We start from the raw sequence: 24,068 nt of genomic DNA, 5'->3' as shown, positions 1-24,068 counted from the left end.
AATTTTACTATTTATATCAATTAATTTTATTTTAATTTTACATTTGTTTTGCAGGTGGCTGGTTGTTGACCTTTTTTTGTTGTGTTCCTATTTCAAATTTCAAGAGACTCTTCATATTACAAGATGTTGTATCAGTGGTTGGTTTAAATGTATTTTCATAATGTGTTTCATTACAATTTTAATTCTATTATTTTATTTGTAGATCTTTATTTTAAGTGTTAATAGAAATTTAGCTACAATTAAATAGTGTATGTACATTAATATATAGTTTCATGTATAAATGGTATTAAATTATTAGATGATTTAATGTTTGAAATGAATTCTATTTTGTTAGTATCATTAAATTTGTTTATTTGAAGTTATATTGATTATAAATTCATTGAATGTATTATTATAATTTTCTTGGATGTCAAATGTAATAATAAATTTTTTTTAAAAAAAAAAAACATATTATGACGTACTAAATAATGTACGTTATGATAAGTTGATCACATATTATAACGTACAAAAATATATACGTAATAATAGATCATATATTATAACGTACAAAAACTTCTACGTCATTATACCTCCCACCTTTTATAACGCACAAATGAAAATTTGTCATAATAAATTGCGCATATTATAACGGACTTCAGAAACTACGATGTAATATGTTCAACATATTATAACAGAAAATTCTGCTACGTTATAAAATGCGCAGACTTACTATATCGCCCAGAACTATATCCCCAGTAACTACGTTATAAAAAGTCATTTTTGTACGTTATAAAATGTCATTTTTCCACTAGTGCGTCCACCTCCTCCATTTCCTGCACTTACTCCACTTCTTCCACTTCCTTCACTTCCTCCACTTCGTCCACTTCCTCAACTTTGTCCACTTCCTCCACTTCCTCCACTTCCTCCACTTCGTCCAATTCCTCCACTTCCTCCACTTCCTCCACTTCCTCCACTTCGTCAACTTAGTCGACTTCCTCCACTTAGTCCACTTCCTCCACTTCCTCCACTTCCTCCACTTCCTCCATTTCCTCCATTTCGTCCACTTCGTCCACTTCGTCCACTTCGTCAACTTCCTCCACTTCCTCGACTTCCTCCACTTCGTCAACTTCCTCAACTTCGTCAACTTGGTCAACTTCGTCCACTTGGTCAACTTCGTCAACTTCATCCACTTCGTCGACTTTGTCCACTTCGTCCACTTCCTCCACTTCCTCAACTTCCTCCACTTCCTCAACTTCCTCCACTTCCTCCACTTCCTCCACTTCCTCAACTTCGTCAACGTCCTCCACTTAGTCCACTTCCTCCACTTCCTCCACTTCCTGCACTTCCTCCACTTCCTGCAATTCCTCCACTTCCTCCACTTCCTCCACTTCGTCAACTTCGTCCACTTCGTCCACTTCCTCAACTTCCTCAACTTCCTCCACTTCCACCACTTCGCCCACTTCGTCACTTTCCTCCACTTCGTCTACTTCATCCACTTCGCCCACTTCCTCCACTTCCTCCACTTCCTCCATTTCGTCCACTTCCTCCACTTCCTCCACTTCAATTACTTCCTCCACTTCCTCCACTACTTCCACTTCGTTGAGTTCGTCCATTTCGTCAAGTTCTTCCACTTCGTCAACTTCCTCCACTTCCCCCATTTCCACCACTTCATCCATTTCGTCACTTCGTTCACTTCGGCCACTTCGTCCACTTCGTAAACTTTGTCCACTTCCTCCACTTCGTCCACTTTGTACTCTTTGTCCACTTCCTCCACTACGTCCACTTTGTCAACTTCTTCCACTTCCTCAACTTCCTCCACTTCCTGTACTTCGTCCACTTCGTCCACTTCGTCCACTTCGTCCACTTCATCCAATTCGTCTAGTTCATAAACTTCGTCCACTTCGTCAACTTCGTCAACCTCGTCAACTTCTTCAACTTCGTCAACCTCGTCCACTTCTTCCAGTTCCTCCACTTCCTCCACTTCCTCCACTTTTTCCACTTCGTCCACTTCGTACACTTCGTCAACTTCGTCCACTGTCGTCCACTTCCTCCACTTCCTTTACTTCCTCCACTTCCTCCACTTCCTCCACTTCGTCAACTTCGTCCACTTGCTCCACTTCGTCAACTTCGTCCACTTGGTCCAATTCGTCCACTTCGTCAACTTCTTCCACTTCGTCAACTTCTTCCACTTCGTGAACTTCCTCCACTTCCTCCACTTCCTACACTTCATCCACTTCGTCACTTCGTCCAGTTCGTCCACTTCCACCACTTCGTCAACTTTGTCCACTTCCTCCACTTCCTCCACTTTGTCAACTTCGTCGGCTTCCTCCCCGTCCTCAACCTCCTCCACTTCCTGTACTTCGTCCACTTCGTCCACTTCATCAATATTCTTCATTTCCTCCACTTCTTCTAATTGGTAAACTTCGTCCACTTCGTCAACTTCGTCCACTTCGTCGACTTCCTCAACTTCCTTCACTTCCTCCACTTCCTCCACCTCGTCCACCTCGTCCACTTCCTCCACTTCCTTCACTTTATCCACTTCCTCACTTCATCCACTTCGTCCACTTCCTCCACTTTGTCAACTTCCTCCACTTCGTCCACTTGATCCACTTCGTACACTTTGTCAACTTCGTCCATTTCGTGTCCTTCTCCCACTTCCTCCAATTCCTCCACTTCATACACTTCATCAACTTCGTCAATTTCCTCCACTTCCTCCACTTCGTCAACTTGGTCAATTTCGTCCACTTCCTCCACTTCCACCACTTCGTCCACTTCGTCCACTTCGACACTTCTTCCACTTTGTCAACTTCCTCCATTTCCGCCACTTCCTCCACTTCCTCCACGTCGTCCACTTCGTGCACTTTGTCCACTTGCTCCACTTCCTCCACTTCCTCCACTTCGTCAACTTTGTCCACTTCCTCCACTTCCTGCACTTCGTCAACTTCCTCCACTTCGTCCACTTCGTCCACTACGTCAACTTCGTCAACTTCGTCCACTTCGTCCACTTCTTCCACTTCTTAGACTTCGTCAACTTACTCCACTTCCTCCACTTCGTCAACTTCGTCCACTTCGTCCCTTTCCTCCACTTCGTCAACTTTGTCCATTTCCTCCACTTCGTCCACTTCTTCCACTTCTTCAACTTCGTCAACTTGCTCCACTTCGTCCATTTCGTCCACTTGGTCAACTTCGTCCACTTCGTTCACTTCGTCCACTTCGTCAACTTCGTCCACTTTGTCCACTTCCTACACTTCCTCCACTACCTCAACTTCCTCCACTTCCTCTACTTCGTCAACTTCCTCCACTTAGTCCACTTCCTCCACTTCCTCCACTTCCTCAACTTCCTGCACTTCCTTAACTTCCTCCACTTCCTCAACTTCCTCCACTTCCTCCACTTCCTCCACTTCCTCTACTTCCTCCACTTCCCCCAATTCCTCCACTTCCTCCATTTCGTCCACCTCGTCCACTTCCTCCACGTCCTCCACTTCCTCCATTTTGTCCACTTCGTCCACTTTGTACACTTCGTCAACTTCGTCCAATTCGTCAACTTCCTCCACTTCCTCCAATTCCTCCACTTCCTCCCCTTCCTCCACTTCGTCCATTTTCGTCCACTTCCTCCACTTCCTCTACTTCGTGCACTTCGTCCACTTCGTCCACTTCGTCAACTTTGTCCATTTCCGCCACTTCATCCACTTCGTCCACTTCTTCCAGTTCTTCAACTTCGTCAAATTCCTCCACTTCGTCCACTTCCTCCACTTGGTCAACTTTGTCTACTTCGTCCACTTCGTCCACTTCGTCAACTTCCTCCACTTCGTCAACTTCGTCCACTTCGTCAACTTCATCCACTTCGTCCACTTCGTCCATCTTCCTCCACTCCCTCCACTTTTTCCACTTCGTCCACTTCGTACACTTCGTCAAATTCGTCAAATTCGTCCACTTCGTCCACTTTGTCAACTTCCTCCACTTCCTCCTCCACTTCCTCCACTTCTTCCACTTCCTCCACTTCGACCACTTCGTCCATTTCGTCAATTTCGTCCACTTCCTCCACTTCCTCCAGTTCCTCAACTTCGTCAACTTTGTCCACTTCTTCCACTTCGTCCACTTCGTGAACTTCGTCCACTTCGTCAACTTTGTCCATTTCCTCCATTTCGTCCACTTCGTCGACTTCTTCCACTTCTTCAACTTCGTCCACTTCGTCCACTTGGTCAACTTCGTCCACTTCCTCCACTTCCTCCACTTCGTCCACTTCGTCCACTTCGTCCAATTCCTCCACTTCTTCCTTTTCCTCCGCTTGCTCCACTTCGTCAACTTCGTCAACTTCCTCCACTTAGTCCACTTCCTCCACTTCCTCCACTTCCTCCGCTTCCTTAACTTCCTGCACTTCCTCCACTTCGTCCACTTCCTCCACTTCCTCAACTTCCTCCACTTCCTCCACTTCCTCCACTTGGTCCACTTCGCCCACTTCGTCACTTTCGTCCACTTCCTCCACTTCTTCCACTTCCTCCACTTCCTCCACTTCCTCCACTTCGTCAACTTCCTCCACTTCGTCAACTTCGTCCACTTCGTCCACTTCGTTTTACTTCGTCAACTTCGTCCATTTCCTCCACTTCATCCACTTCTTCGACTTCTTCATCTTCGTCAACTTCCTCCACTTCATCCACTTCGTCCACTTGGTCAACTTCGTCTACTTCGTCCACTTCCTCCACTTCCTCCACTTCCTCCACTTCCTCCACTTCATCCACTTCGTCAACTTCCTCCACTTAGTCCACTTCCTCCACTTCCTCCACTTCCTTAACTTCTTGCAGTTCCTCCACTTCCTGCACTTCCTCCACTTCCTCCACTTCCTCCACTTCGTCAACTTCATCCACTTCGTCCACTTCCTCAACTCCCTCCACCTCATCCACTTCCTCCACTTCCACCACTTCGTCCACTTCGTCACTTCTTCCACTTTGTCAACTTCCTCCATTTCCTCCACTTCCTCCACGTCGTCCACTTCGTCCACTTCGTCAACTTCGTTCACGTCCTCCACTTTGTCAACTTTCTCCACGTCATCCACTTCGTCAAGTTCCTCCAGTTCGTCCAGTTCGTCCACTTCGTCCACTTTGTCAACTTTGTCCATTTCCGCCACTTCATCCACTTCGTCCACTTCTTCCACTTCTTCAACTTCATCAAATTCCTCCACTTCGTCCACTTCCTCCACTTGGTCAACTTCGTCTACTTCGTCCACTTCGTCAACTTCGTCCACTTTCTCGACTTCTTCCTCTTCCTCCACTTCGTCAACTTCGTCAACTTCCTCCACTAGTTCACTTCCTCCACTTCCTCCACTTCCTCAACTTCTTGCACTTCCTCCACTTCCTACACTTCCTCCACTTCCTCCACTTCCTCCACTTCCTCCACTTCGTTAACTTCGTCCACTTCTTCCACTTCCTCAACTTCCGCCACTTCCTCCACTTCCTCCACTTCCTCCACTTCGCCCACTTCGTCACTTTCGTCCACTTCGTCAACTTTGTCCACTTCATCCACTTCGTCCACTTCGTCATCTTCGTCAACTTCGTCCACTTCCTCAACTTCCTCCACTTCTTGTACTTCGTGCACTTCATCAACTTCGCCCATTTCCTCCACTTCGTCCACTTCGTCAACTTCGTCAACCTCGTCCACCTCGTCCACTTCCCCACTTACTCCACTTCTTCCACTTCCTCCACTTCCTCCACTTCGTCAATTTCCTCCATTTCCTCCACTTCGTCCACTTCGTCAACTTCGTCAACTTCGTCCAACTTCCTCAACTTCGTCTACTTCGACCATTTCGTCCACTTCGTCAACTTCGTCCACTTCGTCCACTTCCTACACTTCCTCCACTCCTAGGTCGTCTCTCAAGGACCAAATGTGGTTCGAGTCTCGGATCAAACACGTAATGGGGGGTTTTGAAAGTGTTTTTGTGATTTGAAATGAACTAAATTAAAACTGGAACTTAAATACAACTAAACATAATTGAAAACATTGAATTAAATGAAGAAAGCATGAAGACCGAACGGTTCAACAGATGACCGAACGGTTCTACATTGAGACCAAACGATTTCTAAAACAAGTGAGGAAATTGGAAATGCAAGAAGATAAAGAAGCCGAACAAAACAAACAACATCAAAAATAGTAAATTGAATGGTCCTAAAGCAAGATGTGTGAACTAACTAAAATAAGGCAAATAATAAAGAAACAACTTGGCTAAAAATGAAATGCACTTATGAACCTAGCTAAATGAAATAAATAATTAAAGAAAACTCATGACCCAGTTGAATTGCAATGAGTAAGCTAAGTGAAGTAATGAAATGCATATCCATCACGGAAATGGTACTAAAAATAGCACGTGAACAGTAGCTGGATGAATGAAATAAAATGAAATGTTCACCAGAGCGTGTGCTTGTATCTTTCTACAATCAATCACCATGCTAATATTCTAAGGAAAGAAAAAAAAGAGTAAATCTTCGTGCTACTGGAATGAAAACCCAAAAGAAATGGATTCATGAGTCACACATCCGCTGCACGTGTGCTTGCTCTAGGCTGTGACATGTGCTGCACCGCTCTCCAATCTCATCACCTTTTCTCCTCATTAAAACCACATCTTAATCTCTAAAAATAATGAAAACCAAAAGCTGATTCCCGTGTGCACACCACTTTCTCTGCTGGAAAAACCATGATTAAAAAAAAATGAAATCACTCCTGGAATCAAAATCACCGCATGCACCTCTTCTTCATTCCGTGAAACAAATGCAACTTTTTCCAAAATAAAGATTAAAACCCAAGAGCTACTGGAAGAGAAACAAAATGAGAGCCTCCTCTAGGCCTTGACTACCTTCCAACTCAATTCAAACCTAGAGAAGAACTCAACCGTAACCCTCCATCCTTAGTGTTGTCTCCTCTCCCTTCTTTCTACTTTGGCGGCTCTCTAATGAAGGACAACCCCCCTTTCAAATCACCCCTGTGCCCCTTCTAAATCCAGAAGTGAATCCCCCGTAACCTTTATGTTCTCTGGACCGCTTTGCTGGACGTAGCACTTCATTCCATCCAGCACCCCCTGGTACTAACGTGGTTGCCCCTTGCTGAACCACTTCTTTTTGCTGGACCGAAAGCCGTGTGGTGTTGCTGCTGGATGATGAGCCCGCGTGAATTGCTGGACGCCACCCCTTTTAAAAGCTGCTGTGCTGGAATGATGGACGCTGCTGGAACGTGGTGAAGCCCTTCGTGCACCTCCCATTCTCTCCAAACACACCTGCTGGACGTGCATCACCTCTTGTTGTCCGCGTGTGAGGCTCTTTCTCTGTGTCCACTTTCCAGCCCCCACTCCAAGCTGCTGGACCGTGAAGGCTTCTTCGTGCACCTCCTTCCTCTTTCGGTGCCTTTCTTTCTTCCAGCTGGACCACGTGTTGATTTCTGCTTGTCACACCTTCTTCTGCTGTTGGGCCGTGGAGCTTGCTGGACTACTTCCTCTCTAAGTTGCTGGACCGTGGAGCTTGCCAAGCTGCTAGAAGCGTGAAGCCCGCGTGGACGTGCGTTGCTGCTGTCCTCTCCAAAGCTGGACTTGTTGTTGGACGTGTGATTTCTAAAGTGAATGAATCACCCTCTCACGGCTGCTGCGTGTGTGCTTCCCATTCCTTTGCTGGACGCGCTGAACTTGGACGTGTGTTGCACCGAGAGGAAGCTCCTGGACGCGTGGTTGAAGCTGCTGGTGAAGGCCGTGACACTCCTAATCTCCGTGTGCACCTCCCCCAAAGCCAAGCTGCTGGACCTGGATTTGAAGGCTTGCTGGACCGTGAAGGCCATCTGCTGGACCGAATCCGCGTCAGGCTGTACCACTTCCTGAAGCATCTCACTGCTGGACGAGATATGATGCCATCACGTGCTGGACGCTACTGGATGTAATAATTGAAGCCCATGTGTTTCAGCTATGTGTGGTCCGCGTATTTTCATTCAGCCCAAGTGATTCAGTTGTGTGTAGGCCATGATGGCAGCAAATTGCTGGACGCCACCACCTTTTCAATAATGAAGCACCCCAAAAAAAATGAAATCCACACCTCTCTCATCTTAGTTTAAAGTATATTTGATGTGACATTTTCTTTTGACCTCCAAATGTCTCAAATTGTATTTTCAAAATTTTCCTACAATCCAAAATGAAAATAATAAGCTTAAATAATTCAAATTAATTAAAATAACAATTTCTGGTCAAATTAAGCACAATTAGAAAAAATAGGAAAATATTGGACATTCAAGCACAATTCCCTGATTAATTCTAGCACAATAGATTAAGTGAAGTGAAGAAAATATTGACTCATCAAAATAGACCACACTTAGTCTTTTGCACTCCTGGGCAAAATCAAGACACAAATCAGGGAATAATTCAAAGGACATCAGGGAAGTGACACAAACTCAGCACACAGAAAACAAACACTAACTAGGACAAGAACAGAATTACACAGTTCTCAAGGAATTTGGACAAAGAAAAAGAAGTAGACAATATCCAACACAGAATCAATCAGAGAAAGCAGATACTCATGAAATCATCCAAGCAATTGAAGACATGGCAAAATGATCAATCAGCCCATGAGGTTTTCACCTCACAGATGCACTATCAGTGTTTCTCTCAAGTGTATAAGGTAAAGAATTTCAACTCAATGCACTCAAGAAAGCAAACAACAACAAACTTGGCAAGCCTCTAATATCAACACTCAAAACATATGCATGTTCAAATCAAAAGGTCTTTTCATGGTTGTAATGGGGCCAAGGATAAGGGAGGATAAAATATGGATGACATGTTACAAACCAAAAGAAATAGAGGAGCAATGGGGAACAAGTGTAAACACAATAAAATCACACCCAGACTTCTAATTCAATCCTCTTCTCGACTCCATTATTCACAAAAAAAAATTATATTTTTTTTCATTTTTCTCACTTTTTTTTTCATCCTGTCTCTTTTCTTTTCTCTCTTTAGCACACAAGAGTAGGAGACAAGATATAAATCATATATCTGAACACAAAACAAGAAGAGGAACCAACCAGCCAATTCATCAGAAAACCCCAAGGAGACCACACTTGTTCCCGAAACACTTCCAAAGCTCCAAAATTCCCTAAGGTTAAGGTAATCATGGTTTGTTTCACTTAGGGCTAGTGTGTGAGCTTCAAAACAAAGAAATGGGGAAAGTATAGGCTCAAAAGTCGTTATCAAAGGATTAGAACAAGGTAAGCTTATTTGGCTAGAGAGGCTCAAGAACAAAATTGCCTTTATCACTTCCAAACATGCATATCAATCAAGAATCATCAAAAAGAGTCAAGCCAAGACATATGTGCAAGCAATCAAGAGACATATCACACACAAGAAAGAACATCAAGTGGCTCAAATCTCACACAGGGTATTTGTCGCAATCAAATCAACCTCTCAAACATCATAATCATCTTCCCAAGCAAAGAAAAGCAAAGATTTCAAGCAAAGTATCAATGAAGTGAAGGTCAAGTCTACAAACTAAATAAAGTCCAAAAAGGAAGAGAAACTGATACAAGAAGGTCTAACACCATAGGACCCATCACAAGAGGAATGGCCAAAAAGCTCCAAGATGAATATTCTCCTCAAGGTCAAGTACTATTTGCTATCTTTTGATGGAAAATTGGAGAACAAGAAGATATGCCAAATCTGCCAAAACATGGAGAAGGGTAAAAAGGACATTTCTATACAAAAAGGGGTGTACTTATCCTTCTATGGGGCTGCATTAGTAAATGTTTTTTTTCACATAAAACTCAATTTTCACGTGTTTTAGAAGCCATACATGTAGCACATGGGTTCAGATCTGCAACGTGAAAATTGCTTGCTTAAAGCCTTGAGATTAATCTATAAAATGTCATAGGAAAAGCTTGTAAATCACTTTTGGATTGTAGTAAAGAATTTCTGCTGAAATGTTTAGCAAATTCCTTCTCCAAGAGTCACTTCTTAGCTTGATTTCCATTGCAACTTCCTTCCACTCTAGGAAGCCTTCTGAGTTGTGAATCACCTCTCCAAGCTAGCCTCCATATCCATTCACCATAATCACCAATCATCCGTTGCTTCACATCCAAAACTCCTAACCAATCTGCTCATGAAATTCCAAGTCTGCAGCTGCTAATGCTATTGTTCCATTGGTTTCAGCAAGCTGTCCAAGTCTCTTTGCTCCTCCAATCTCACGGATCATCTTCTCTACATCTCCTAGGATGTATCAAGTGGTATTCAGAGCTCTGGTTCTAACTTGAACCGTGAGATAAGTGGTTTCATCTTTCATTTTCCAAACTGTTATTCAATTCCTACTATGTCTTGTGGTTCTTCTGAAGTCTGTTTCTGTTTCAGCATCTATGATGTGTTTAGGCTTCTATGTTTTGAGTTTTATTGATACCAGCTCTATTTGCTTGAGTCTATCATCATTTTATTCGGTTATCTCTTGCTGTTTTGAGTCATTTTAATCATTTGAGCATCAATTCCGTTTTGTCTTAGTCATGTTTGGTTAATTTGCTGTTTTGTCATCAAATCTGGTTTGTAACCAAGTTTTTACGGTTCTGAAAGTGTTGGATGTGGCTACACCAATTAAGAGCAATGAACAATCAAGAGATGAGCTCAGGTGTTTAAATTTGCCAACCAAAATCAGATCTGCATGGTTTTTTTTGTTTCTGTTCTGTTTTTCCAGAAAGTGTTACTGCTGTAACAAAACTCCACTGCTCATTTGCATTGTGCACTGTTCTATTGAACAACAATTGAATGAGTTAATGTCTGAATCATTTGGAACATGAAATGATTTGATTCCAAGTGTTTTGGTAATGTTGTAAGCATAAAAAATGCAGTAGCCGATCTGCAAGTGTTTCGAGTTAAAAATTCTGCATAATTTGAGTTGGATTGGTACTAGATCATTGCCAATCATTTTTAAAGTTGATTCTGCTGTGTTGAGCAACTTTCAAATACCATTTTCAGACTCCTTTGGATGTTTTTAATCCAGAATCAAAGCCAATCTACATTTTGAACTTTGTGGTTGTGAATTTGAGCTGAAAATGACCATTGCAGTATTCCAATTCTGTTACACAGTGATTTAGCTCATTATAGCTATTTCTGCAAGTCCTCACTCATCATTGAAACATGTTAAGTCATTGGAATGAGCATATAAAATGTACTGTGCATTTGGTCATTTTTTTCTGGGTAGATTTGTGTTGGCTGTCAAGAGCTATGTAGTAAAATTTTTGGTCCAGAGATTCAAAGTTTGGCTGTTTGATTCAATAAGAGTGGATGTAGTAAAAGCCATTGGTCCATAACATATCAAAAGTTCAAGTTAAAAAGAGTGATTAAAACATTAAAAGGCAGAATAGGACCAATACATCCTGTTTTCGAAATTCTGGTTGCACCTTTGAACATCGCTGTCAAAAATTAATGCAAGTTCATTGAGGCATTTCAACAAACAGTTTGGTCCACTTTCATTGCATAGCTATTTCGTGTTTGATTCTGGTTTCTGGTCTTTTATTGAGTTTTAAATCTGTTCTAGAGCCATTCCTAAGATCATTTTGATGTGCCACCGTGATTGATAGCCATTTAATTGCTTGTTTTTCTGAATCTTGAACACTCTGCACACCATCTGTTTGACAAAAGTTCTGGTGTTGCTGTCACTTGGATGTGATTTTGCTGGCACTTGTGGTGGTAGTTTCTATGATTAACTGGTTTGTTGGATAGGTGAACTATAATTCAAATGGCTCATTGCAAGTGGAAGCATCAAAGGAAGTTCAATTGGTGAGGAAAGTGAATGAAGTTGAGCCTTGAAGAAGGAAAGGCCGTGACTTGCAGCAGAGTTCCATACTGCAGAAAAATTAATTCCTTTGTTTAAGCACTTTGCAGCTGAGAGAATTGTGTGGAATCCAGTAGATTCAAGTTCTTTGAGAGCAACCAAAGCTGCATACATTGTTTCCCTAGCCTATTCTAACTTTTCCTTTCCAAGTTACCCAATTTTCTTTGTAATTTCCATTGTTTTCTTTGGGTTGTAAGTTCCAAATCCAAGCAAGTGAGGTGCTAGAGTTCACAAGTGCTCTTCCCTCATTTGTAACTAGACTCAAAAGAAGTCTCACAACCTAAAAATTGAGTAGGCGGTGAGTGTGTCTTAGATCCAAAGTCTAAGCCTCACCTAGGAGACCTCACTTTAATGGTTTTTCCAATTTTCGACTAGATAACATATATCTTGTGCGAATAGGAAGCTCTCTTAGGGGTCCGAATTTAGAGTTTAGGTTGTGTCCTTTGATTTTAAAAGTGATTTTAGTCTAAAGGGTAACTAGTAGTAACCTAAAACATTTCTGGCAAGGCAAGACTTGGTACTTAAGCAGTCTTCATGACTCACCTCTCTTACCTGGGACTTGTCTAAGTGTGAATCTTGTATATCTTTTACACTAGAAAAACATTTAGAAACAAAGATGTCTGGTTATTCATATAGGTCTTCTAGGAATTTTAATTTTGATAAGCAACTTACTTACAAAGGCATCAAAAGAGAACATGATAAAGCTAGAAGGAAGTTTTGTTCATCTTATGAATTTGATAGGATTGAAGATGATTTGTATAAACAAGCTAGTGAAAACATTCCATTCTTTGGTGATGATATTGGTGCATTAACATACCTAGCTTGGGAAAAGGAAATTAATGACATGCATTCATTCATGGTGAGAAAAAGTAATATGAATCCTTCTATTCTAGAGAGAATGAATCTTATATTCTTAGTCTTTACACTTCTAGTTTTAAAAAGCATGCAAGAGAGTGGTGGGATGATAGGCAATATCATGTTGAGATAGGTAGACAATATCCCATTCATGATTGGAATGAATTGAAAGCTTGTATGAGAAGAAAGTTTGTGCCTCGAGAAATTGAAAGAAACTTAGAACTTGTGAGAGAGCTTATTAGAAAAGGTGAGTCATTCATTCAAAATATAAGTGGGTACTCTCGTAGGGAAAGTGAGTTTCTAGGAAAACTTAAGAGGCTATGGGAAGAGACAAGCAAATATAGAATTGAGAGATTAAAAAGAGAAAACAAAGCAAGAAGTAAGAGAGAAAGAAGAGAGCAAGAGAGAAGAGAAGAGGGAAGAAAACAAGAGAAGAGACGAGGAAGAAAGAGAAAGAAGAGAAGAAGAGAAAAGAAGAAAGAAAGAGAGAAAAGAAGCACAAAGAAGAGAAAAAGAAGTTGAAAGAATAGAAATGGAAGAAAAGAAAAAGCAACTAAGGGCAACATCTCCTCCTACCCTAGAAGCTAGATTCTTAAGGGGAGGTTTTCTATCCTTTCACTTTTCTCCATTTATATTTGAAATTTCCAAATTTCACTTTTCTTTCAAAGACTTTGCCACTCCATCCTTAAAAATGTTATCACTTTCAACACATGCAAAGTCACAACTTGGGTTATGGTTACCTTTATGGTTACCAATAACTCAAGATACAAATAAAATTTCAAATGAAGAAAGGTTTCTTTGTTATATTAACATTAAAAATTTCAAAATTAGGAAACCTTCTTCTACACATAGTCTTTTATATATATTATTGGGTCAAAGAAAACTAATTAGAGATATGTTTGATGCTTATTGCAGATGGATATTTGACCCAGGAGGAACCCTTGTGAAACACCAAAAATAAGTCTTCAGAAGCACCATCAGATTTGAGGACAAATCCTTCTCAAGAGGGAGGGGATGATACAAGAAGGTCTAACACCATAGGACCCATCACAAGAGGAATGGCCAAAAAGCTCCAAGATGAATATTCTCCTCAAGGTCAAGTACTATTTGCTATCTTTGGATGGAAAATTGGAGAACAAGAAGATATGCTAAATCTGCCAAAACATGGAGAAGGGTAAAAAGGACATTTCTATACAAAAAGGGGTGTACTTATCCTTCTATGGGGCTGCATTAGTAAATGTTTTTTTTCACATAAAACTCAATTTTCACGTGTTTTAGAAGCCATACATGTAGCACATGGGTTCAGATCTGCAACGTGAAAATTTCTTGCTTAAAGCCTTGAGATTAATCTATAAAATCTCATAGGAAAAGCTTGTAAATCACTTTTGGATTGTAGTAAAGAATTTCTGCTGAAATGTTTAGCAAATTCCTTCTCCAAGAGTCACTTCTTAGCTTGATTTCCATTGCAACTTCCTTCCACTCTAGGAAGCCTTCTGAGTTGTGAATCACCTCTCCAAGCTAGCCTCCATATCCATTCACCATAATCACCAATCATCCGCTGCTTCACATCCAAAACTCCTAACCAATCTGCTCATGAAATTCCAAGTCTGCAGCTGCTAATGCTACTGTTCCATTGGTTTCAGCAAGCTGTCCAAGTCTCTTTGCACCTCCAATCTCACGGATCATCTTCTCTACATCTCCAACCTAGAAAAGAAAAAATTTAACCAAGAAAACAAAAAGTAACGAAGAAAAATAAGAATCTCCCCCAATAGACCACACTTAAATTACACAGTGTCCTCAATGTGTCATAAGTATAAGATCAGAAATCAGAACAGTGAACAAATCATGGACAAATGCAATAAAAGTAGGGAAAGGGAGAGAAGGGAAAAAGAAAACTCCCCTGGTCATGGTGGCAGTTGCCAATTTTGGACTTGTAGGGAGATGTCTTCCACCATTGGATCCAGCAAGGAAGTTTTGAGGAAGAATTTCTTCATCCTCCAGATTTGATCTAGCAGGGAAATGTCTTCCATAGCTGGATCTAAGAACCAATTGTTGATGAGCGGGTTCAGCAGGTGCCTATTGATCTTGAAGCTTTTGTCAATGTCAGCACCTTTGTTGTCCACTGTGGGTGTTTGTTGATCAAATTCATTTGTACCTCCTGCAATAGGGTTAGTGCAATGTGGCTCTACAGAAATTTCATGCAAGGGTATAACACCCAATCCTAGTGTAACAGGCTGAACCTCGGATACTGATAACAGTTGAAAAACCTGTTATTTTCATGCTTAAAAGTGATACTAAAAGCAACCTTTAGACTTAGAAACTAGCTTGAAATCATGCATTTTGTTTATATTTTCAGAAATAAGAGAGCTGGACAGGTTTATGCTTGATTTAAGTGTTTTTGTGCAGGTTTTGAGGTGAATTTGGTGAAAGAAGTGAAGAATAAGAGAGAGGACATTAGAAAAGACAAGAAAGAGTGCAAAAAGGAGAAGTCGAAGGCACCGCTCAGCGGCAAACTACCGCTGAGCGACACTCAAGAGGTGGCGTTGGAACCGCTGAGGGGCAAATGGCCGCTGAGGGGAAGAAAGAAGACGCGTAACCACCGCTGAGCGGTAAATGGCGCTGAGCGGCACTTTTTGGGCTTGGGCTTTTGTAATCTTTTGTAACTCTAGATTAGTATATAAGGGCTTGCACGTCCTTTAGTTAGGGATCTTTGGCAGAAACGAGGCAAACACTCTCTCTTCCACCCCTTTGAAGGAGGATCTTGGATGCTTAGGCTACCTCTTCACCTTTATTGGGTTTATTCTTTCATACTTTCATTGTTATTCATCTAGGTTCACCATGAATATGGTGAACTAAACCTTGTATGTTTGTTGGGGAATCAAAGTAATCTCTTGAAGCTCTCATATATGGATTTGTTGAGTACATCTTTGAATTAAGACATATGCTTTCTTTCATCATTAGTTAGGGTTTTTCCTCTTTGCTCAATGCTTGCATTGTTTAACTCATTCTAATGCATGATTATTGGTTTTGTTGATACGGACACGTACGGGGAAATCTAGATCCGGGGAATTTCTCCCAATATTATACTGACAATATTATATTGGTTGCCTTTAAGCTCCTGCACTCATGAACTAATCATTAGGAATGCTAGGAATTGTATGAACTATTTGATTAGGGAGAAGCCATCTAGAATGGTACATTAGAGAGTGGCATTAACAATGATGATTTGAATGTTGAATTCCTAAAATATATGAGAGTGGATGAGATGAAATTGACCCCCAACAACATATTCATTCATATATTCCATTGAAAGTGTTTATCTTTTGTCTTTGCCATTGATCAATTCATGCATACATATTTAATTTTCGTCTTTGCATATTAAACTTCAATTATTGTGTTCTTAAGTCTTAGCTAATCAACAAATCACATAACTAAACTAGGCCGTGAGTCCTTTGGGAGAACGATACTTGGTCTTACCAAGTTTATTACTTGAAACGATTCGGTCATACTTGCCGATTGTGAAACAAGTTTGTGACATCATATTTTGGTGCTTACAAATTTGTCCATCAAGTTTTTGGCGCCGTTGTCGGGGACTCGTGGTTTAACTGGTTAATTTGTGTGATTATTGATTATCTTTGACTTATTTTTTTTATTTTAATTTAAATTTCGAATTTTTATTTTATTTTATTTTTCTGTTTATATTTTTCAGTTTGTATTTTATTTGATTTTATTTTATTTTTCTGTTTCTGTTTTTTTTTGTTTTCTGTTTTTCTGTTTTCTGTTTTATTTTCTGTTTTTTTTTATTTTTCGGTTTTTAGTTGATTTTATTTTATCTTTTTAGATTAGATTTTATTTTATTTTATTAGATTTTATCTTTTTATCTTTTTAGGTTAGATTTTATTTTATTTTTATTTTATCTTTTAGGTTAGATTAGATTTTATTTTATTTTATCTTTTAGGTTAGATTAGGTTTTATTTTATTCTATCTTTTAGGTTAGGTTAGATTTTATTTTATCTTTTTAGATTAGGTTAGATTTTATTTTATTTTATTTTATTTTATTCTATCTTATTCTATCTTATCTTCTGAATCTTTTATCTTTTGAATCTATATCTTCTTCTCTATCTTTTTGAGCTAACAAATATTTTCTAGAGTTTTGTGCCTAATGTCTGCAGAATGCAATTTGGTCAAGAGTTTAACTATAGGGGCACTCAATTCTACCAAAGTAATCTCAACCAATGGTGGGAACCTCACTCAAGCATGGATCAAAGCCAATTTTGGCAAGCTGCTGGACAATTTGAGAACCAACCACAACAACAATGGCAGCAACAACCCTTTCTATCAGGAAGTTTGGATAGGTTGGAGGACACCCTTCAACGATTTTTGAAAAATTCCGACTCTACTCAGAAAAGCATTGAAGAATCATGTAAAAGAATGGAGATGCAACTTCGTCACATTAGTCAGATATTAAATGATGATGTTAATACTGATGTTAACCTTAAGGAGGAAGGGCAAGTCATTATCACTGAAAGTGACAAGATTCTTGATGAGGAAAAATTAGAGGGAGATGAGGAAAGGGTAGAGAGAAAAGAGAAAGAAGAGTTGAGTGAGAAAGATAAAGATGAAGAAAAAGAAAAAGAATTGGTTGAGAGAGAAGAGAGAAAGAAAATTTGTGTGAAGATAAAGAAGTTGAGGAGAAAAAGAGAAAGGAAGAAAAAAATAAAAGAAGAGAAAAAGAGAAAATTTAGGGAGAGAAAAAGGAAGAAAAAGAAGATGAGAGGAAAGAAGAAGAAATCACATGAAAAATCACATCCTCATCTAAAGAAGAATCATAGGAAGGAAAAGAAATTTAAGTGCTTCATGGAAATCTTCAAGAAATTGGAGATTAAAGTTCCTATGATTGAGACACTGCAACAGGTTCCTGGTTTGATCAAATTTCTGAAGAAGTTCAGTAGGAAGAAGAAGAAAAAGAAGAAGGAACTTGAGCTTTACTGGGTCAAGCTAGTGACGTTAAAGAAGCGCTTGCTGGGAGGCAACCCAGTGGATTTACAAACTTTTGATTTGGTTTTGTAATTTATAATTTGTGAACATTATTCTGGACATTATTTTGTTGGATCTAGCATCTACTGAAGGATGCTAGGTGATTAAGTATCTACTGAAGGATACTAAGTTTGTAACACCTACTGATGGGTGTTGGTGAGAAGATTTTGCACCTACTGATGGGTGCTGGTAAGTTTGAAACACCTACTGATGGGTGTTGGTGGATTTTGGGTCAGGCTCGTGACGTTAAACAAGCGCTACCTGGGAGGCAACCCAGTTGATTGATTGTTTTCTGTTTGTTTATTTTTAGGATTTGCATAAGCATTTTTAACATTGAATTGCAGGGAACCTATGAGGGGTATGCTAGGAAGGCACGTAGGTCAAGAAAAGAAGGAGAAGGGCACATCACGAAAGTGCCGCTGAGCGGCATTTACCGCTGAGCGGTACTAACGCAGATGGGCTTAAGTTCCCCTTAGCGGAACCCGAGCCCATTGGGGTATTTTTAAACCCTAAGCTGCACGTTTTTACACTCTTTCAAGTTCTTCTCTGCATAAACACTTCCACACCTCTTCTCCTAGGTTTTCCACATCTTTCTACTCTTCCCTCTTTAGAAGATTTCTCTTCCACTCACTTTTATACTAGTGTGCCATCAAAGTTTGGGGTTGGAAGAGAGCATTCTAGTTTGGAAGCATTCTCATATCATCTAGCATCTCCACCCAAGTAAGTAAAATGCATTTTGTTCATTCTAGGGTTCTTGAATTTGAATGTGATTGTCAAAGCATGAATACTTAGGGGTTTTAGTTTCTATGCATGATTTGATGATATATTTGATGTTTGAACCGATTAAACTGCTTGATTATGAACTGGAAAACTGAAAATTGCATTTGGGTGGAGTTAGGACTGTTTTAAAAAGAGATTTGCAAAAATCTGCAGATCACCGCTGAGCGGCATTTACCGCTGAGCGGCACTCTGCCAGATTTGTTTTTTCTGGTTTATTGCGTGTTTGAATGTGGCACTGGTGGCGCTGAGGGGAAATTCTGGCCCTCAGCGGTGGTTTAGCTTCGAAAGGAGTTGTGTTCTGAGTTTACTAATGATTAACATCATGTTCTGTGGTTTTGGATTTGTGTTTGAATGCAGGAATGGCATCCTCTTCAGGAAAGAGATTGAAAACCATGGCAACCAAGAGGAAGGAAAAGGAACCAGAGCAGCCCCATAATGGCAGGTTCCTCTCTAGGAAACATGAGAAGCACTTTAGGGTGGTTCAGGACAGGAGACTTCTAATGGAGAGAAAGGTTGGAATGATACCTAACTTTGCTCCTCAATTTGGAGAGCAAGTGTTAGGGAATGATTGGGGAAAACTAGCCACCTATCCAGCACCTGCCAACATAGCTGTGGTCAAGGAATTCTACACCAATGCAAAGAAGATTGGTGATCATCCAGCTGAGAATTATTTGGGCTATGTTAGAGGCCATGCTATCAAGTATGATCCTGACTCCATCAATAACTTCCTGGATACTGTGTGGGCTGGTGAGCAATGCCAGTTTGCTCTTAGCATGGAGGAAGGTGCTGACTTTGAGGATGTTGAGAGAGTATTGTGCATACCTGGAGGACACTTTCAAAGGAATAGATCTGGAGCAGTGGTTAACATTAGGAGGACAGACTTGACTCCTCTTGCAAAGTATTGGATGGCATTTTCTCATGCCAACATTCAGCCATGCTCACATGTGTCAGATATCACTCTCAGCAGGGCACTATTCATCTATTGTGCTATCAGAAACTTGAATGTTAATATTGGGCAGGTGATAGCTGATGAGATTAGTGTGTGTGCTAACACCTCAAACAACAAAGCACCACTGGGACATCCTTCTTTGATCACTCACCTTTGCAAGCTAGCTGGGGTGGATACTTCTGTTCCACCATTTGAGAGGCCAAGAAAAGCTATAGATGAGGCCTATTACAGACAGTACTGTGGAGGTGAGGAGGCAGCCCAGTCAGTTCCACCACGCCAGGCTCGTAGAGAGAGAAGGCCAGCACAGGGCAGGACTTCTGCTGATACTCATGAGGCAGAACCATTCCAGATGAGGGACATGTATATGTCTCTTATAGGTGCTCAGTTGCAGTCCATCCACAGAGGGCAGGTGGCCACGGCTGAGATGATAGTGGGGATGTATGATACCCCTCCAGCACACAGGTGGACTATGGATGAATTCCATAATGTGGTAGCTTGGCCAGAAGAACCATGGCATGGAGGAGCTGAAGCAGCTGAAGCTTCAGCCCGAGACATGGATGAAGATGAAGATGAGGAGGAAGATGCATTTGATGAAGATGATGATGAAGAGGAAGAGGAAGATACAGAGAGCTCGGACTGATGAGGAGCTGAGATAGCATTTACTGATGAATGCTATCATATGATTATGCTTTTGTGGTTTAAGTTTTCTGAACTTATTTGTTTTTGTTTTTAGATTAGGGTTTGATGTACTCTATTGAACACCTGGTTTCTTATGATGGTTTGCTATTAACTGTGATTGTTTGATAAGTAATGCTTGATGATGCTTATTGATTGATTGATGTTGAGATGATGTGCACATTAAATGCTTATACAGGTGATTCACAAGCTTTGTGAACAAATGCATAATATCATGATTGTGATTGTGAAATTAAGCAGGATGTGCATGTCAAATGTGAATGAGCTTATATGTGAGGTTTTGAGCTCCAGAGTTGTTATTGTTGAATGCTATTACTTTGAAAGCATGAATGACTTTGCCCAGGTTTTCTATGATTGAATCAATTGCTTGTTTTGCATCATATGATCAAAGGCCGTGTTTTTGAAACCCTTTTTATTGGCCAAATTCATAAAGTTAGCCTTCTAAAAGAGAACACGTTGTGTTCTATCCTTTGAACCCTTAGCCTTAAATATACACTGAACACCCTTGATTGAAAATCTTTACCTTGAGTTAAGTAGAAGATCTTGTGTGGTATTGTTAAATGTTCAAGTTTGGGGTTATTGGGGAAACATGAAAAAGGAAAAAGCATTGAGCTAACAGCTAAAAAGTAAGAATATGCAAAGAAAAGAAAAGAAAAAGAAGCAAAGCTCAATGCAAATGCAAAAGCAAAGGCAAAAGAAAGTTGGGAATGAATAAGAAGATTGTGTTGTTATGATTCTCTTAACTCAAGGATTTTGTGATCCAGAAAAACCAATTTTCTTGTTAGCCCAGCCACATTATAAGCCATTGAAAAGTCCTTGTGATGATGCATGCTTGTGAATGTATTTGATTGTGGTTAAATGAAAGGCAAAGTTGATTCATGTGACATTGTGATAGTGGAGTGAATGAGTGAAACACTTTACCTCTTATACACTTGTGTGTTGAGTGAAACACTTTACCTAGTGAGGAAAGATTCCATAAGCACATGAACATCCATGCTTAATTGATTGATCATTCATGAAAAATAGCATTTGTTGGAACTTAAATGACTTTGTGAACACTAAAGCATGTGCACATCTTGAATTAACTCTTGGTCATAAGTTTGAGTGAAGTTATTACTTATCTTGAAAAGAGGATTTTGAATGAGTGAACCATCATATGAATTGGTTGGAGATGGAGTTACATTTTGTTTGCTTGAGGACAAGCAAAGTTCTAAGTTTGGGGTTGTGATAACAGTTGAAAAACTGTTATTTTCATGCTTAAAAGTGATACTAAAAGCAACCTTTAGACTTAGAAACTAGCTTGAAATCATGCATTTTGTTTATATTTTCAGAAATAAGAGAGCTGGACAGGTTTATGCTTGATTTAAGTGTTTTTGTGCAGGTTTTGAGGTGAATTTGGTGAAAGAAGTGAAGAATAAGAGAGAGGACATTAGAAAAGACAAGAAAGAGTGCAAAAAGGAGAAGTCGAAGGCACCGCTCAGCGGCAAACTACCGCTGAGCGGCACTCAAGAGGTGGCGTTGGAACCGCTGAGGGGCAAATGGCCGCTGAGGGGAAGAAAGAAGACGCGTAACCACCGCTGAGCGGTAAATGGCGCTGAGCGGCACTTTTTGGGCTTGGGCTTTTGTAATCTTTTGTAACTCTAGATTAGTATATAAGGGCTTGCACGTCCTTTAGTTAGGGATCTTTGGCAGAAACGAGGCAAACACTCTCTCTTCCACCCCTTTGAAGGAGGATCTTGGATGCTTAGGCTACCTCTTCACCTTTATTGGGTTTATTCTTTCATACTTTCATTGTTATTCATCTAGGTTCACCATGAATATGGTGAACTAAACCTTGTATGTTTGTTGGGGAATCAAAGTAATCTCTTGAAGCTCTCATATATGGATTTGTTGAGTACATCTTTGAATTAAGACATATGCTTTCTTTCATCATTAGTTAGGGTTTTTCGTCTTTGCTCAATGCTTGCATTGTTTAACTCATTCTAATGCATGATTATTGGTTTTGTTGATACGGACACGTACGGGGAAATCTAGATCCGGGGAATTTCTCCCAATATTATACTGACAATATTATATTGGTTGCCTTTAAGCTCCTGCACTCATGAACTAATCATTAGGAATGCTAGGAATTGTATGAACTATTTGATTAGGGAGAAGCCATCTAGAATGGTACATTAGAGAGTGGCATTAACAATGATGATTTGAATGTTGAATTCCTAAAATATATGAGAGTGGATGAGATGAAATTGACCCCCAACAACATATTCATTCATATATTCCATTGAAAGTGTTTATCTTTTGTCTTTGCCATTGATCAATTCATGCATACATATTTAATTTTCGTCTTTGCATATTAAACTTCAATTATTGTGTTCTTAAGTCTTAGCTAATCAACAAATCACATAACTAAACTAGGCCGTGAGTCCTTTGGGAGAACGATACTTGGTCTTACCAAGTTTATTACTTGAAACGATTCGGTCATACTTGCCGATTGTGAAACAAGTTTGTGACATCATATTTTGGTGCTTACAAATTTGTCCATCAGATACATCCTCAGAACATGAATCAATTTCTGAATTACAAGTAATATCAATAACAGACTCAGATTCAGTGCATGGAGAATAAACATTAGGATGTGATATCAAAAAGTGGTTCTCATCATGCACAGAGGGAGAATTAAAAACATGCTCAGCAACAATATGATCATCAACATACCTCTCAACAGCATAATCATTAAAAGCATAATCATCAATAGCATAATCAAATTCAGGTATGTTTTCCGCCACTTCCCTAAAGATTGGAAAAGTGGTGGCAGATGAAAATGGTCTACCTGGTTCGAAATTACTGCTAATTTCTGCCTGGTCCTCAAGATTTTCATTAGTCTCTTTAGGTGCAAGAGTAGGGACATTTGAAGGTAGGAAAGTAGGTTGCTCAGTGGTAAGCTCATAACTTTGCTCCCCATCTCCTATGTGGACGACGCTATCATCATCAGGAATCCGAATAGTCTGAAATGGTGATTCCTCTGAATCATGAGGCTGTTCCTGATTGAGCTGAGTAGCCGTCTGCCCTATCTGATCATTCAAACTCTGAATGACAACTTGTGTTTCCTGCTGAAACTCCATGATTTCTTGCTTGAATTGAAGATTTTGCATGGTCATCTGCTCCAATAACTCCTTCAATGTGGGTTTAGAAGTAGAAGGCTGAGGAGCTATTTGAGCAGGAGCATCATAAAATTGCATCTGTTGTTGCTGCTGTTTTTGTTGCCTGTTGTTGTAGATGTTCGTAGCATAAGCCGGAGGTGCATCAAAGGCAGCATGGTATTGCAAAGAAGGACATGCAGCTGTATAGTGGTCACTGGAAGGACAAATAGCACATAGTCGTGCAACAGATGCAGAAGGAGATGCAGATCTCTGGTTGGTAGTGAACTGTGTCACCAACTTCGCAAGAGAGTCAATCTTGCCTTCCAACTTGCTTTCAAAATCTGATAAAGACTGGGCAACATCATCATGTACGCCCCTCACCAGAGGATGCACAATATTGTTCTCTTTATAGAAATCAGTAGAATAGTTAGAGTACCATGCAGAAGGAGAATCATAATCAGAGGCACTGGCAGAATAAGCAGTATTCACAAAATCAAAATAAGTAAACATGGAAAAATAAAAATACTAAAATTACGAAATAAATAAAACACAACACATTTTTTTTTTAAATTAACAGACAAAAGACATACGACACGCATACAAAAACAGAACAGAACATCACAACACAAGACAAAACACAACTAACACAACAAATATTAACAGAACAAAAAATCTAAAACTGAACCAATGATAACAGTTGAAAAACTGTTATTTTCATGCTTAAAAGTGATACTAAAAGCAACCTTTAGACTTAGAAACTAGCTTGAAATCATGCATTTTGTTTATATTTTCAGAAATAAG

The 24,068-nt window shown here is 40.0% G+C and overlaps 1 protein-coding gene across 1 annotated transcript; it reads right to left on the bottom strand.

Moving 5' to 3' along the window:
• Nucleotides 1–10,076: 10,076 nt before the first annotated feature.
• LOC148196548 (uncharacterized) lies at nucleotides 10,077–23,777 on the bottom strand. Its single transcript, XM_088092852.1, has 4 exons — nucleotides 23,186–23,777; nucleotides 22,914–23,029; nucleotides 14,249–14,369; nucleotides 10,077–10,198 (listed from the first exon to the last, which is right to left on the bottom strand). The coding sequence occupies exons 1-4, from the start codon at nucleotides 23,775–23,777 to the stop codon at nucleotides 10,077–10,079; spliced, it is 951 nt and encodes a 316-aa protein (XP_087948978.1).
• Nucleotides 23,778–24,068: the final 291 nt, after the last annotated feature.

The sequence above is a fragment of the Vigna umbellata genome, chromosome 6 (assembly GCF_029865625.1).
Source record: "Vigna umbellata cultivar VRB3 chromosome 6, Vumbellata_1.0, whole genome shotgun sequence".
Classification (NCBI taxonomy): Eukaryota; Viridiplantae; Streptophyta; class Magnoliopsida; order Fabales; family Fabaceae; genus Vigna; species Vigna umbellata.
This window is presented reverse-complemented; position numbering and strand designations above follow the sequence as displayed.